This window comes from Myotis myotis, unplaced genomic scaffold (genome assembly GCF_014108235.1).
Source record: "Myotis myotis isolate mMyoMyo1 unplaced genomic scaffold, mMyoMyo1.p scaffold_m19_p_6, whole genome shotgun sequence".
Classification (NCBI taxonomy): domain Eukaryota; kingdom Metazoa; phylum Chordata; class Mammalia; order Chiroptera; family Vespertilionidae; genus Myotis; species Myotis myotis.
Window position 1 is genome coordinate 93,251,763 of NW_023416368.1, and position 17,254 is coordinate 93,269,016.

At 49.7% G+C, this 17,254-nt stretch overlaps 1 protein-coding gene across 1 annotated transcript in view; it reads right to left on the reverse strand.

Moving 5' to 3' along the window:
• EBF2 (EBF transcription factor 2) overlaps positions 1-15,769 on the reverse strand; it is a 198,472-nt gene extending 182,703 nt beyond the window's left edge. The window contains exons 1-6 of the mRNA XM_036315220.1: positions 15,131-15,769; positions 12,502-12,658; positions 11,481-11,544; positions 11,125-11,180; positions 10,576-10,649; positions 4,510-4,578 (exon numbers count right to left, since the gene is read on the reverse strand). Of these exons, the coding sequence (XP_036171113.1) occupies positions 4,510-4,578; positions 10,576-10,649; positions 11,125-11,180; positions 11,481-11,544; positions 12,502-12,658; positions 15,131-15,261 (551 nt within the window). The 5' untranslated portion in view covers positions 15,262-15,769. The remainder of the gene's footprint in view (positions 1-4,509; positions 4,579-10,575; positions 10,650-11,124; positions 11,181-11,480; positions 11,545-12,501; positions 12,659-15,130) is intronic.
• Between the last annotated feature and the right edge of the window lie 1,485 nt (positions 15,770-17,254).

Here is a 17,254-nt window from a genome sequence, read left to right on the forward strand (position 1 = left end):
GGAAGGCAGGAAGATGATGAGCTAGATGGTAGGGGAATGTACACAGGAAGCCTGGACCAGAGGGGAAAGCATCAGGTGAAGATGCCTACCAACATGACGGCAGGAGAAAACATCATCTAAAAGAAGAGTCATACCAATTAGGGCGGCAACTATAAAAACACAACAACAATCTAAAAACAAGAGAATAGCAAGTAATGTGGAGCTGTAGAGGAATTAGAACCTGCACTGTTGGTGAGAATACAAAATGGCGTAGCCACAATGGAAAGGTGTGGCAGTGGCAGTTCCTCGGACCACCATAGGATCCAACAGTTCCACTTCTGGGCATATACAAAAAAAAAATTGAAAGCAGAGAGATATTTGTCTACCCATGCTCATAGTAGCATTATTCACAATGGCCAAATTCTGACCCATGGAGGAACCTTGGAGGATATGATGCTAAGTGAAATAAGCATGTCATAAGAGGACAAATACTACATGGCTCCGTCTACATGAGGTATTTAGAGGAGTCAAATTCACAGAGACCGAAAGTAGAATGGTGGTTGCCAGGGGCTGGGAAGAAGGGGGAATGAGGAGTTGTGGTTTAATGGTGACAGTTTCAGTTTTGCAAGATGGAAAGAGCAGAGATAAATTGATGGATGGTGGTGGTTGCACCACAATGTGAATATACTTAATAGCTCTAAACTGAACACTTGGTTAAGATGGCCAATTTTACATTGTGTGTATTTTACCACAATTAATTTTTTTAAAAAGAGGAAGATAATATCAGGAAAACCCCTCATGGGCAACTAAACACCAAACATTTCTGAGTAAACTTTTTGAATGAGAGTTATTCTGTTGTTTATTTGGCTTCTTGAAAAAGAAAATGAACAAAAACACATCAGTACTTAAAATGGCCCCCCTTGGGAACAAAGCTTAGAAATATTGGAGACCCATGTCCCAAGGCAAAAGACTGGGATATGTAGCATGTGAGAAATAGGTTGGAACTACCCTTTTAATAGAAAATATCCTACCACATGGGCAGGGCTAGCCTTCAAAGATTCAAAAAGAAATACTGCCCTGCCTGCCCAACTGACTTTTAATGGGGCTGCAAGTATAGAAGCCATAAGGACTTTTTCCTGCCTCACATCAATGAGACTGTCCCTACAGTCCTCTTCCCAGGGACCACCAGGTTATCCTGAGCCCCAGAGAGTCTGTAGATATGCAGAAGCTTCCAGAGAGAGAAGAGGGTTTGAGCTAGTACAACCCATGAAAAACAAGGTTGAATTAGAGCTTCCCTCTGAAACCACAAAATGTAAATCAGTGTGAGCCTTTTTTTAAATTTACCACACACAGGTCTTTATGGGTAAGATTTAGGTGGATGACCACAGTAAGGATTCTGTTTTCATTGTTTTTGCTTTGTTCTATTCTGTTTTGTTGGGTTTTCCCCAGATAGGGACTTTTGGAATTTTACACTAAAAGTTAATAAGCGCCCCCCCCTCTTTATGCACATACACATTTATGTAGAAGAAAGACTTTGCTTGAAGCTATGATTCATAGCAAGTGCTGCTGGCCCGGCTTTTGGGAGAGGGGTGTGGCTGCCCAAGAATTCACAAAAGCATGCTGAACAGACAACTGAAAGTAAAAATTAAATTTATGTTTCTAGAGAGATCAGTCAGGGAGTAATTTAGTGCAGAAAAAGAATTCCCAGTCTGGGGCTAAGTCTTCGGAAAGGGAGAACTAAGTCTCTATGGGGGCATCCTATTGTAAAATCCAATAATATTCAATTAAGGGGCCACAAGGTAGCAAAAGCTATTTTTTTTATATTTCAAGCATCCTGTTAGAAACTGATTATCTGCTCAGGATGTGGTCACATGGGCTAAGTGAAAGGTCAAGTTGTTTTCTGGCTGAGCTGGAAGTCTATCATGTCAGTGGGTAACATGACATATCATGTCTCACCAGGATCAAAAACTCTGGTCCGTCATTGATGAGATCAAGGGCATTTCTGGGATGAAATTCTTCTTTCCCATTCTGGTACATGTCTTTAATTAATAAAAATGGATTTACAAGTAAATTAGCACTTGCTAACTGCAAGGTTGGCAAGCAAAATTTTGCAAAACCCTGGATTCACCAAGGGAAAAAATAAAGAGGTCTTGGGTGATGAAAAGTTGGGGAACCACTCTTGAGCCTCCTCATCCCCTCCCCCAAACAGGCACAATTCTGGGGAATAAACAAAGTTCCCTGGGGCCAGAGTGGAGCGTGCCTGTTGTGTGAGAAAACTCAGGGAGAGACAGTGTAAATTAACTGCATCTGGCCAGACTGAGCCAGGAGGGGGAGGAGATAATTAGTTGGCATTGTAGGAACAAGGGCAAAGAAGAGAGTCCTATATTTACCCAGAGAAAATCCAAAATAGACTACTTTGCACCCGTTTGGTGTTCATGGGTGATCTCGACATCTCCAAGTCAGCAGGCGTTGAACCCAGGGACCAGCTGCACAACTCAACCAAACCTCTGATGACACCCATCCCACCTTCAACAAATGGAAACCTGGCTGCATCCACTTATGCTTCCACAAATGAAGGGAAGAAGGCTAAGGCACACCGAAAAGACATTCAACAGCAATAAAACAAGACTCTGGTGAAGGAAAAACCTCTTCCAACAAAAAACCTACAATGAGCAAAACAAATAAATACATCTGTTTATAATAAAATGCTTTCTCTAAAAACCTGATACTGATCAATTTACAGTACCCTTTGGTATGTTATGTGTAGACGTGGAATATTTTGGAAGTAACACATATTTCAAGTGATGCAGAGACTTCACTGGCTTGTTTTATTATGCATAGGACAGTAAAAATAAGTGCCACAGTCACATAAAGCTCCATAATATAGCAGCCAAGATACAGTTTCCACCTCCTCAGAAGAATTTACGGCATTCTAGCACCAACAACAAAGGCACAAAATATGAAAATATTTTCTCCCATAGATGCAAAAGGACTACATTTTTTTGTATCTGTAACATGTGTATTGCATAGGCAGAAAACACAGCACATTCAGCTTTATCTGTGGGTATAACTCTATGTAGTTTCTTGCAGGAAGAGCTGCTGCTAAGCTCAGAGTCGTTAGGATGTGTGCTTCCGAGTTGCAAGATGCAGGTGAGCATTTACAGGTTTGCCAATATTTCTAAAACTGATTTAAGGATTGCAAGAAAACATGTAACAATGATGAGGTTAGAGTGCCTTCCTAAAAGAACAGCAAACGTTCATGAAAATGACTACATGAAGATTAAAAAGCTAAGGGTACACGCTGGAAGGACTGGATCTGTGTCTAGGCTGCTCTTATATCCTTCAAACTCCCCCAGATGATCCCAAGGCTATCCTAGGAAGCTGGGAATGGACATCCCATGCAATCAGCACACCCAACTCACATCAGTTAGGACAGAGAGGGCTGGGAGAAGGTGCTTGTGGCAGTGAGAGGAGGTAAGGACAACTGTTTCTTTAGTGCCAGCTCTGCTCCAACCAGCTGTGCAAACATGGGCAAGTAGGCAGTGCCCTCCAACTCTTCTCCCACTGTACCATTAAAGAACAGAAGTGCTGAGTGCTTTGTCCAAGGTCAGAAGCTAGGACAGAATCAGAATTCGAGCCCCCTTGTTCCTAAGTCTATGCTATACTTTCCACGAAGAAACCGAGCTGGGTTTCTGGGAAGAATGCCAGAGGTTTCATTCTCCCAGCTGAGGATTCACTGGAATATTGGAATAACAACTTTGGAGACTGTGGTCTCTCCAATCCATTTCAGGACCTGGCTAGAAACATGAAAACCCAAAGAAAGAAGCAACAGGGAATTATTCCGTTTTTTAAATGAAAGAGAAAAAATTAGGGGTGGGAATATGGGATTTCTTAAAAATTACATGATTGCTGGAAGTTAATTTGGTATTTCTTCATTGGTTTATAAGTTCTGTTTCCAATCACAAAAACAGACAGCTGAGGATGCCTAAGTCACATTTCAATGAATTAGCATCTTGTCCCAAAGAATTTTATCCACTCGGAATATAACACAGGACCCAGAATGCAATCCTCTGTCGTAGAAAGGAATCTCCCTCAATGCAATAGAGAGCTTGTCATAATCCCCTAAGCCGTAATCTAAACTGGAAGTCATCAAGCCCAACAGCAATCACTGAGAACCATACAGGGGTTGCCACTTAACTTGGGATACACTGCCTCTTTCAGCAAACTGACTGAGGTCCTGCCCTGCCAGGTAGGAGAGATGGCATCTCCTACCACCCACGCCCTCCCTAGTAGGCTGAGGCAAATGCACCTGGAAAAGAATCCCGTCGTGGATTTAGAGACCTAAGTTCAAAAGGGAAGGTTCTGACTTCTTCCAAGAAAGGCCAACCAGTACAAGAAAATGCATGTTGAACTAGCATCATGCCTTGAAGGTAACATAAAACCAACCTTACGACAAAGCCCAAGTGATCAGTGCTCAGAGTTGAGATTCATAAAGGAAATGATTTTTTTTAAATCACTTTTTCCCCCTACCTGTCGATGATGACAGGGTCTGAAGGAGTCTCATTTCGGTTTCCACAACTTTTCTTTTCACAGCATCGACTGTAGATCGGGAAGGAACCAAAAAAGTAAAAGAAATTTGTTAAAATCAAGAAAAAACAATAAGCATACAATGTAGGAATGTTCACAAAAATTAGTATGTCCTGGGTAGCCTCTTCACTATCCGCTGCTTGAGAGCAGAATTTATGGCCATGTTTAAAAACAATAGTGAACTTGAAGCCCAGAGATACTCATTTAAATTCTCACTCTGTGACTTATAAACTAGGTAATTCTTAGCAAATCGCAATTTTCCCAAGAATCGTATTTGTAATCTGAACCATGGACAGCTGGACTTAAAAATCTATAAGGTTATTTCCAGCTCAGTGTTGAATGATTTTAATGACTATATATTTTAGATCTTTGTGTCTTAACAAATATTTAGAGAAAGAAGGGAAAGGAAAATGTATAAAATAGCTGCCTGGATTTTTACCAACCTTATTTACATAACATCTTTCTCCAGAAAACTCAGTGTACTTTATAAACATTTATGCCTTCATCCATTTCCGTTATGTTCTAAATATGAAGGAGGAAGAGCAGAACTATGGCATGTATTTTAAAATAGGAAGAAAATGAGGCAGGGAGCTGTGAAGTTATAGCTCCAATCCTTTCCACCAAGTCATGGAACCGAAATGGGACTGGATGTACAGTTCCCATCTTGAAAACACTCCCTCCCAAAACTTGCACCTGCTGGATGATGCTGGAGAATGCACGAGACAAAGAAGAGGTCTTAGAACAAGTGCAATAGGTAGGAAGTACTCAGAAGGTCCTTTGACTTTGCAGAAGCAAAACACTCCAATCAAAGGGCCCTGTATGGGAGAGCTAGAGGAATGTAAAAAGGGCAAAGGCAGCTTGGTGGTGGAGAAGCAATGGGACACCACCTCCTTGAGTTGTCCTAGTGCTGCTTGTCAGGACCACAAACTTCTGAATACCTCTCAGCTCACTCAAGCACATGGCCAGCACTGACTATCACCCTGACAGGGTGTATATGAAAAGCATTATCATCCGCACTGGTTGGAGACTATGCCTAATAAGCCTTAGCAATAATAAAATTACATGTAAGTGCGGTCCTTCCCCTGATAGTTCCTCTGTAGCTTAAGGTTGGCGTGGCCCAATAGAAAAAATGTTAACGTGGGAATCAGAGCTCTGGTGCCTAACCCAACTCCGTCCCAAACCAGCTGCGTGAATTTAGTCTAATCTCTTTAACCCCTCTGGGTTTTGCCTCCCTATATATAAAATTAAAATGTTGGGCTGGATTATCTCCAGAGTTTCTTCTAGTATAAGTCCAGGAGGCTATGGGATTCCCTGAGCACCCTTCGAAAGTGATGACAGGCTAAGGAAAAGAGGGAAGCCATGTGGCAGCAGGAACTCAAAGGCCTAGCACAGCCCAGGGATAAATTTAGTTTCTGGTTCTCTGCAGTGCTTTCACCATCTCGGATACTCCACAGAATTACAAACAAACAAACAAAGAACTACTTTACAGCTTTTTAAATCCATCTCTCTCATGCAGGGGCATGTGGATTATTTAGTGAATAATTTTACCATTCTCAAAAAGTAGAATATACTTGAAAGATGTTTCAAAAAAAACTTTCACCAAATGGGTACAATGAGGTTTTAAGAAATTTAATCAAATTAGTAAGAAGTAAAAGAAAAAGTGTCTCAACTTTCTTAAATACAGAGCTTGCCCCTGGGACTTTCTGAAACAATATTTTGCCTTTGAAATTATGTTAGGTCTCAACTTTTAAAATTTCAGTCCATCCCAAGATTAACACCAATAAAAATGCTGACCAGCTGCTCTCCCACTCCCAGAGCTTGTGTCTTTCTTCCCAACTCCTGCCCCCACCCATTTCTGTCTCCCACCTCTCCTTTTTCAGTGGCTTCTGTCATGGGATACCTTTGTAGTTCAGGCAAACCTTTTTTCTTAGCAACACAATTTCAAAAGCCCCATCCATGCTGGTTACCTAAAGCCTTCTACCTAGACTCCCCTTTGACATCACCGGCATGTCAACCTAACCCAAATGCGTGTCTGATGCCGTGTACAATCTAATTCCAAGAGCGCACACTGCCAGAATGTGCCAATCTGTTTAGTTTGAGAAGGAATGATTTCGAGGAGGCTGAGTAAGTTTGCAAAATTGCTCAGCTGAATTCAGCTGCTTTCCATGGGGAGTTTCTCGGAGGAAAAGAAAACAGATAAAAATGTAAGCCTGGTGCCAGTGTAATACAATGTGGGGATTCGGCTCAGGGAAGGAAATGATATTTAAAGAAAATGCAGGGATTTCAGGACCCAATCTTCTCTTTTCCAACAGTCACATATTTAAGTATAATCTCTAATGCTAATAGCACAGAAAAGATGTAGAAGGCAGTTACTTGGCTGTTGCACTATAAAAATAAAGGTATAAAAATAATAGGAGTGGACTGTATTTGCCCCATTAGGGCCCTTCTTAAAATTTCTCTGGGTTAGCCAAAGCTAATTTTCTTTTTCTTTCCTTTTTTAAAGAAAAATTCTCATCAAGATGTCCTAGTTGGGGACTGTCTAGGGCGGGGGGATAAAATGGACACATATGTAATACCCTTTGTAATACTTTAAGCAATAAAAAATAAAAAAAATAAAAAAAAAAAGATGTCCTAGTTATTCTTCGTTTGGCTGCTTAAATGACATTCAGTCGTCACACCAGAATGTTAAGATGAGCAAAGGGGAGTGGAGGGTGGAAGACATTCATGAACCACATTCCCCAAACCGTCGTTCTGGGCCCAGGTGTGTGGATAGTTAGTTGAGAGAAGGAACTGGGTCCCTGAATTGTGCAGATAACAAACTTCAAGTTCAGTTTCTTTAGCTAAAAAGGCTTTTAGGGTTATTTCTCAGCAAGCAAGTCTGTAAGTCTGAAGTTCTTGTTCAGTGAACAAGACTTTAAAAAAAAAGAAAAAAGGAAGAGAAGGAGGGGAAATTGAACAAAGAGAAGAGGAAACCAAACTTGGCCCTAGGTTAAGACTGTGGTCCTAACTACCACGGAGAGGCTCCGAAGTGCCCATTTATCCTCATGAATAAAAATGAAAGCTCTTTCTCTATTGGCTTGGTTTGGTTTGTTTTATTCTGGTGCTTATTTGGAGAACCTTTTACCTGAAATACTCGCAATTCGTTAACAGGCCTCTTTCATCCTCCCTATCTTTTCATGGAATCTTGAGAGGGAAAGAGAGAAGAAAAAAAAGTTGGGGAAATGAGAAATGTTATCCCAATCCTGAATCTTCCCTGGATTTTTCAGGAAGAGAGAAAGAAAAGGGAGGGGGGGGGGCTGGAGGAGAAAGGCCCAGCCATGGACACAGGGTGTCCAGTCAGCAAACTCCTGCTCAAGACAAGTGGATATGCCCTTTCCCCTCCAAAATCGTTTTTAAAATTCAACCCTCAACTTTCAAAAATCTGTCTCTAATTTCAAACTCAAATAAGCGCACAGCATGGTGGCTTTTGTTTTGTTTTCTTCTCCCCAACTCCTCCCTGCGATTGCATAACAAAAGTGTCTAAATTCACACCATCTGGCCGATAAAGACACTGGCCCCACTGCCCGGCTGGCCCATCTGATTAGGGCCCTGTCTAGCCTGCGCCTTGTGGCGAAAAGTCACAGCTGTGGGGTTTGCTCGCACTCAATACAACTCTGTTATTAGCCAGCTGTAGGCCTCGAGACGACTTCTGTTCAAATTATAATATCTTTTAACCCTCTGAGCATTTGAGGGCAGGGGTGGCTGGCAGCGACATAACAACTAGATTTCTCTTTGCTAATAATTGTCAAAATGAACTAAAGCAGGGAAGAAGGGAGCAGAAGCAATTGGAGAAGGGAGAAAAAGTTATTCTTAACGATATCAATATTGTTTCCTTCCTCAAAGCTAAACGCTAGTTTATGAGCTTTTTTGACTAAAGATCACAGAACATGAAACCATGCAGGGAAATTCCCAGGTAAACCCCAAAACACTCACCCCACAAATGAAACCGGGTGCCCTAACCATTGCGAACGGGGCATCTGATTCATCCCTCAGCCACTGACTGCTATAACGGGCTCTTAAAATGTGGGAGAAGAGACTTTTTCTCCCTAACTGCAGAATCAGTCAGCTCAGACTGACACATTGCATCCAACATTTGTCACTACCCCGTTCATCTACACACACACACACACACACACACACACACAGTACCCATCCAATGGATCATTTATTTACCCATTAATTAATATTTGTTTTAAATTCTAGTTTGGAAAGAAAATAGCAGAGCATCTCTTCCCAGGTCTCAAATACAGAGAAGTTACAGTACATTAAATTTTTATATTGTGTTACTAATGCAGACTAAACTAGAGGCTTTAAAAATTGATGCTGCTACTTAAACAGCATAAAATGAGGAGGATTTGATTGGGCTTAAAAATAAAAATGTCAGCTTTAAATACCACTGGATGGGGCGTGCAAGTATTCTTTAAAATGAGAGGTATAATTCATCAGACAATGGGCCAATTTGGGGCTTTCTTTTCTTTTAAGAAGATAATCTCTCCAAACAAAGACATTTAAAAGTATAGAGAGAAATTAAAAAGCATCCGTCAATTAGCCACCTGAATCAGTGTTCTGACTATTTAGTCTAGTTATCACATGCAAGCTCATCTTGCAATTGTATTTTTCTTTCTAAATGGATCTATGAAGGGGCCCTGGGATGGTGAAGTGGATATCTGCTTATTCCAACACCCAGTGCCTCACCCAGCTACTCAGGCAAGGAAGCCAGGACCCCTCACCTCTGGCAGAGCTCAACTTTGCATTTGGCAAAGTTTGTTTTTCTAATACTTGGTCAAAACCAAAACAAACATGTCAAATTGTTATGTTTCTTCCTGACTGGGTTGTGAGGGAGACAGCACTGCCAGAAGCTGACCATAAAACAGTCCCAGGCTACATCAGCCACGGCCTCCAATTACCCCAGACTGGCATGTCTGGAGTTGGAAGACATTTACAGAAGCAATCGCGAAGCGAGGAAGAATTGAGGCTTTCTCTCCGATCAGAAATTTTGGAGGAAGAAAAACGAGTGTGTAACAAAGATTTACATTTTTATAGCAAAATCACCACCTCTTCCAAGAGTTTCCTTTTTATAGAAAACTCTCCTTTACTGAGGGATCCCCAACACCTGAAAAAACTAGGAACTCAATAAACATTTGTTAAAAGAATAAGTGTGTGGATGAATTTCTTCTAATTGTTTTATTTTCTTCTAGTCACGCAGAAGAAAGACTCAAATGGACTGGATCCGTCTCTGCAAGAAGGTGGGGAAAGGTGCAGAAATTCCAGCACACAACTTGGCCGTGAGAACTTCCTCTCACAACTCAGCCAGGAGAAGCCAGCTGCTGCTCCAAACCCAGCTCTGCGGGATGGGGTCCTCTCCCACCCCTCCCAGCACTGGTGGTGAACTCTGATCTTTCTCCCCATGGTTCCTCCTCACCTAAGAAACTCCTCTGACATGAGAAATCGTCGGAGAAGCAACATTCCTGGAGGAAGGAAACACTTTGGCATCATATACATGTGCCTCAGGTGGGGTGCCCCGGAAATGGGCCACTGGACTCTCTGGTGGTCCTTGCCCAGACTGAGTCTCCAGTGCTTTGATCTTGAATGCCACACGTGACCCCTACTTGGAAATCTACCCGGAGCTTGCCAGACCAGTGGGAATGAGCCTGGTGTACGGAAGTCCCCATTCCAAACTTGGCTGGGGCTGCCCATGCCTCCCTGAGCTGCCGCGACTGCTGGACAACAGAAACTGTCCAGGGCGGAGAAAACTCCCCAGATGCCTGGGGACGGAATCCTGCGCAGTTCTGGGTGTCCTTTCCGAGATGCTCTAAGCATCTGGCCTTTAGTAAAGGAGACGTTCTAGTGCCTCAGCCTCCCTCCCTGGGCACCATCCCTCCTGCAAATCCTTGTGGGGGCGTTCCTGAGCGCAGAGGCTGCTCCCCTGCCCAGCGTGCGAGCAAAGCCCGCGGGGAAAGCAGCTCTTACCTGCACATGACTTCGTGTGTCAGAAGAACTCGGCACATTTCCGGATTCTTATTTTGTCCCTCGTATGCTATGGGCTGCGAAGGAAGCAAGGGCAACAAGGGAAATGTGAGGGGAGTGAGGAAACAAGGAAAAGAGGACTTTAGAGCAAGCACAGAATCCATCTTCCTCTCTCTCTGCCCACCACTTCATTAGGTGTGCCCACTGGAAGCACAGACCCCAAGCTGTGGCCTGACTAACTCAAGCGAAATATAGACAAGTTTGCCCCCGCGAGAACATATTTCTTGCAAAAGGCAATGTTTGGGGAACCAAATCTCCCAATAATTGCTTTCTCCCTTCACCATTTTTCTCACTTCCCCACCCAGAAAGAAACAGAACAATTGAGGAGAGAGGGGGAAATTTTTTTTCATAGTGAACAAGGTGTGAGTTGATGTTCTAGGGCATGTGAAGTCTGACCCAGAAATTCATGGAGGGTGGAGGCAGGGCGGGTAAAGGTGGGGGGAGGTCAGAGGGGGCCCTGCAGAGGAGGAGCCCAGTGGGCCACGGGCTCACCTGCTTAGTGACCGAGTCAATGAGCCTGACGTACAGGTCCTGCTCCGTGCGGACACCTGTGGGGAGGCAATGGGCACAAGGTAAGGGCCCTGGAAGCTTCTCCTGCAAACCCCCCAAGTGGCCCTGCTATAGGGCCAGGCCCAGGAAGCTGCCCAGGGCTGCCGCAGGCTGCAAGGTCCTGGGGGCAAAGGCCACCCCCACCCCCACCCTCCCCGCCCCCCAGGGCCCTGACAGAGCCTCCCCAAACCTGTTCTCCCTGGACCTCAGACTGCCTGCAAGCTACCTGGACAAAGGTCAACTGCTTTCCTTGAAAGGGGCCTGTGTGGCACCTGGACACAGAGGGCGGGGGCGCTCACCGTTGCTGTAGAGGAGCTGTAACTTGTAGTGGGTGCCATTGTTGGTCTTCTCGTTGCCTTGTTCCTAAAAAGACAGGCGGTGTTGGAATCCCTGGCTTTGGAGCCCCCAGATGAAGGAAAGAGGAGAGAGCACTTCCTTACACCGCCTCCCCCTGCCTTTCACCCCTTCCACCACACCACTCCGCCTCAGCCCAGGGTCAAAGGACAGGAGCTTCTGCTGAAGGACCACCGCCAAAACTTGCCAAGGTCCCGGCACTTGACCCTCTCCAAGCCTCTGTCTCTCTCCCTTAAAAATATCCTCAGGAGTGTGACCCCTCTGAGGCCCAAAAAAGGGGCACCGCACCAACGCTGCCTTTACCAGTCCCCACCCAACCCGCCCAGGTGTCCGTCCGGAGGAAGTTGCAAGTTCTCTTAGCAGAAAGGTGAAGGGGCCTGTCATATGCAGGCGATACCTTGTCCCTGCCCCACAGGACCAGCGCCTCCGCCACGAGCTGCAGGGATGGGCCCAGGGGCAAGAGGGACCTCTGGGCGCCTGCTCGCCTGCTCGAAGCTCACAGAGACGGCGGCTCAGAGGGAAAGAGACTTTCCTTTCGTCTCGCCTCCTTCCTCTGAGATCAAAGGCCTGGGCGGGGAGCGGTGCGCGGGGAGCGAGAGTGGGAGCCGTGTCCGCGAGGAGGGCCGGCGCTCTGGGTCCCGCTGGTACCCGCCCGCTCCGCCGGAGCAGCAGGTGGAACAGAACTAACACACCCGCAGCGGGCAGCAGGGCCCGGGTGCCTGTAAACGACCCTCTCGCGGGAGGGCGCTCGCTGCGGTCTGTGCAGCACCAGGTTCTGCTCAGGACCCGGAGCCGCCAGCCCGCAGCAGGCGGCGCACAGGCGGGGCGGGGGGCGTGGGGAAACCGACGGATGGAGAGGCTGCGAGTGAGGAGCCTGATTTGTCATCCCTGGTGATGTGACAGATGGAATCCTCGTGCTTTGCAAGGAGGCGGCGACCCGCCGGAGGGGAAGGGGCCTGCGCGTACCTTGTCGTTCTCCACGAAGTCCACGAAGGCCGTGCGCTCGATCTCCACCGGCTGCCCCTGCCTGTCGTAGAGCGCCAGCACGAAGTGGAAGAAGTTGGACTTGCGCAGGTTGGAGGGCGGCTGCTTCTCGAAGTGCGCGCGGGACAGGGCGACTCCGCTGCGGGAGGAACACGGGGCGGCGGGCGCGGGAGGAGAGAAGGACACCAGTTACCCACGCGCCACGCCACCCCCCGCGGCCCAGGGGCCTGTCCCAGGTCAAGAGCTCTGGACCCTCAGACCTTCCTTCCAACCGGCTTAAGAGGAGGAGACTAGACTCTAGAGGAGTCGCCGGGGCCGGGGCCAGCGGCAGGGCCGGCGCTGCCTCTGCAGCTCTGCGCGCTGAGCCGGCCGGCGGCTCACTGTCCGGCCCAAGTGGAGCCCAGAGGAGCCCAGCGGCAGGCCGAGGCCGGGCGGGCCCCCAGGCGGGCCCCGCTCTTGTCCTGTCGGGCGGCCCTCACCTATCTTATCCGGTGGCGGTGGCCGCTGAATGGGTCAAAAGTCGGAGCTGGGCCCAGGGTTTGGGGAATAAGTGCCTCCTTATTTGAAGACGTGACCCTTTTCCTTGATCTTTTCTTGAGTTACCTGTCCGAGGACTACTGCACATAACCCCACACACACGCGCCCGCGCGCGCACACACACACACACACACCTACACACACTCTCTCACACACTCACTCTCACACACACACACGCACACACTCACACACACACTCACACACACTCACTCACACACTCACTCTCTCACACACACACACACACACACACACACACACAGCGCTCTCGGAAAGGCTGCGTGAGAACACTCTGGCCCGCAGGTAGCCCAGAGCCCAAGCCTGCGTCCTACAGGGAGAGGCCTCGCCTCCTGTTTCCCTCGCTCTTCCGAAAAGCTGCCCAGCACCAGGGCAGGGCGGGATCCCCGAAGCCAGCCCTAAGGATCGACCTGATACCGGGGACCCGCCTCCCAAACTGCTAAGCTTGGAGAAGCCACAATGTTAGGACGAGGCCGGCAAAGTCCTCGCTGGCGGCCCAAGGAAGTCTTGTTCCAGCCGCGTCTGCGGGCGGCGCAGGCCAAACGCGCTGACCGCGAACCCCTTTCTGGAGGACCCGAGAGGCTCCCTGGAGGGTACCGAGTGTGTGCACACACCTCCCTGCCGACCTGTCCCGGCCCAGAACCTACTGGCCGCCAGATAACATTTGTCAGGAGGCGGGCCGCGCGCGCAGATGGCTGCCACTGCCCCGCGGCGCTGGCTCTGTGGGCCTCCTGCCCCGGGCGCGAGCACTTTCCCCTCTTTTGAAGGGGGCACCATTTCGCTGGAATGCCCCGCTCCAGCTGCCGGTTCCCATTGCAGCCAGTATTTGATCCGAGGAAAGGATGGAGGAGGGTGGCGTCTTTAAGGAGCTAAGGTCACCCGCCGCGGACGGCTCTGTGGACCTGCCTGCTGCCCCGGCCTGCAGCCCCCGAGCCCAGACGGCGGCGGAGAGCGGCTGCCGGGGCCGCGGGCTTGGACGCCAGGGAGGGGGTGCGGGTGTTGCTTCCTCTCCTCCAAGGGCGGCAGCTGGTTCGCTCCACCCGGGACACCTGGAGACGTGGCCTGCTAAGAAAGAGGGATTTCTAGGCAACGCGTCGGGACGTAGAGAGGGCGACCAGGAGAGTGGGCAGGGCGGCTGGAGTCGTGGGAAGAAGTTCGTGGGCTCCGTGGGGTAAGGTGTCTTTCTCTTGCAGACAAGGACGTGGGGACCACAGATGCCAGTTCAGCAGTGACGACGAGGAGGGGAACCAGAGGTGGCACTCGGGACCAGGCGTTTACCATCTCAGCACGCGGACGCTCAGAAACCCTCAACTCCTGGGACCAGCAAAACTAGAGGTTGGCGATGCCCAGCGTTTGCGGCCAGCTCCTCTCCTCGCCTCTCTTCTTCGGCAGTTTCTTCTACTGCTACTCCTTCGTCTTTTTCTCTCTGATTTCTTCTTTCCCCTCACTCCGCCTCGATACCTCTGGCCCACCGTTCTAGCTCTGCGCCCGGACCCTCCAGCCAGCCCCCTCCCGGAGCTCCGAGCCGCTTCGCCTTCCCAGGAAACTGATCCGGTCTGTCCGGCTCCTCGCGCCGCCGCCGCCGCCATCTGCCCGCTAGGCTCCCGGCCTCCAGGAATCGCGGGCAAGAAGCGGCAGAAGAGGCGCTCGCCGGCGGCTTTGCGGAACCGGCATCGCGGGGAAGCCGGCTCTCCCGCGGCCGTCACCGCCGGCTCCGGCCCCTCGAGCTCCACTCCGGTCCAGCCCCTCTTCGCAGGGCCAGGGAGTGAGCTGCGAGGCGGAAGATGCTACTTTGTTATTTTTCCTTCCAAAGAGCGGTCTGTGGGGAAGGAGTGGGGAGAAACTCCAGCATTAGCTGCGGGGTAAGTGTTCCCCAGGCTGCAGCGACCTGCATGCCCGAGGGCGAGCCCCAGCGCGCGGGGCCAGGGCGACAGACGCGGGGGAGAGAGAACGAGACAGAGCGAGCGAGCGGGAGGAGGGGGACGGAGAAATACAGAGACGGTGGGAGAGCAAACGAGCTAGAGACTTTGAGAGCATAATTGTGCGACCGTCTAGTTACCTCTGCGCCGCGACATTGGCGTCCACCACGCCGACATTCCGGACCCAGGACCTGACCGAATCCATCTCGGCGCTCAGTGATTTCTCTTTCAGAGCTGGCCCTCTTCCTAAAGTATCTTGAATCCCAAACATTTAAAAAGTATGATCTGTCTCTTTAAAAATAAGAGTTACCACGCTGTCCTTACTGTTCCCAACGTCGCCACCAAACCGTTTCCTCCAAAGCAATCCAAAAAAAGGGACCAAGTACTGAAGTTTGAGTCTCTCTTGAAAAAAAAAAAAAAAAAGATAACCCGTCGTTTGCTTCACGCGTGAGGTGCGGATTGGTGCAGTTAAAGTTTGGGTTTTATCCTCCGCAAGTTCAGATCTGCCGCCTCGGGTCCTCGGTCCTAGGTCGCTCGCATCCTTCCAGCGGCAGCGCTGCCTGCAGAAAGTGATCACAATTTAGAAGCATCACCTGTTCTGGGAGAAACAGGAGGAGATTGATGACTGCCTAATCTCTCCCTTTCCTCCTGGTCCCCCACCCTCCCGGCTCCCCACCACCGCTGCAATTTAGGAAAAAAAAAAAATTCCCAACAGGATCAGTTGTAAAAAGAAGGGGAAGACCCGGAGCGGAGAGGAGGCGGTGGCTGCGAGCACCTCGGAGCCGGGCTGCCGCCGCGCACGGGCCCCATGAATGGGTTACTACGGCCCGGGCCGCGGGAGGCGGAGCCGCGGCCCGATAAGGAGCCTCATTTGCATGGACGCTCGGGATTGGCCAGCGTTGGGCAGGCCGGGCGACGTCCTCCGGCGGCGCGCGCCACGCTCGGAGGTGAAAGGGGACGGAAGCTGTGGACACTGCGTCCTTGGTGTGCGTGCGCCGTGGCGAGGTGGCCTGCGACGCGCCCACTCGGTCTGGGTGCGGGAGCGGGAGCCTCCGGGGTGCTGCCTCCAGATGCAGGTTTTTGTGTCCTGCCGGAAGGCATACGCATTCCCGGAGCTAGGATCTGTGGGCGTGTGTGCGAGGAAGCGGAGAGTGTGACCACATGTACTTAGGTTTTGTGCACACGTTCCCCAGAGCAACCCAGTTCCCTGAACGGCTCTCCCAAGTCTCCTGGAGTTACACGGTGACACTCAGATTTTGTGTGCGGTTTACAAGAAGGGTGTGTGAATGAAAGTGTGTGTTGGGGGTGGGGGGTGGAGTGGAGGAGTACGAACAAGGCTCAAGTGCTCTTCAAATAAATAGTGTCGGGGAAAATGGTCATGGAGCTAAGGAAAATACCCCCGTGCGGGCGAGAGGTTGCCGACAGATCGTTGCAGGCTTAGTGCAAGAGCTGCCTGGCGTCCTCCCGACGCCCCCTCCGCCTCCCCACCCAGTGCCCGAAGCCCAGGGAGGCCGCAGAGGGGCTGCCAGGAGGCAGCAGAGGAGTCGCGGAAACTTTGCCCACGGCGCGCGGTGGCCGAGGTGCTGGCCGTGGGCTGGTGGCCGGGAGGCGGCGGCAGCTCCGCCAACAGCTGAAACCTTAGACGGCTTTTTAGCTGCACCGGGCAGCTCGCGGTGCCTATTAAAAATCCTCCTGGCCGGGTGCTATTTTCTTGCTTCCGCTTTTGTATTCTGATCTGTGCATAGATCTGCTGCTGAGATCTAGAACACTAGCGCGAAAACAGATTTGAAGACAATGAATGCAAATCTGTGCTCAAAGACCATCTGCCGTGGAGGAGACAAATCAGCTGTTCCTCCGTGAGAGCGGCTGCGCCCAGCCTCCCGGCCTCTCTACGCAGAGGGCTCTGCGAAGCCGGGGCTGCGTCCAGGGCTCTTCCCCCACTCGGGACTGCAACTTGAGCGTGAATTGACTTCGGACCAGATCCCTTAGGTGTAGGTGAGCGCTCACAAATGAACTGCAAGAGTTTGCCGCTAGAGGACACAACTCGTTTGCCTGGGCGGACGAGAAGCTCGCACTTTGGGAAATGCCGCTCTCCTGAGAAGGGACCGGTCCGCGACGGCACTCCAGCCCAGAGCAGCCGGCGTCCCCAGGCTTCGCCGGGGATTGCGCTCAGGAAGCGCAAGTTTCTCCTGCGGAGATTTACTTGAAAACTGAAGGGGTTGGAAAGGGTGCGCGGACCCCATCTGTACAAACTCTAGGACGAA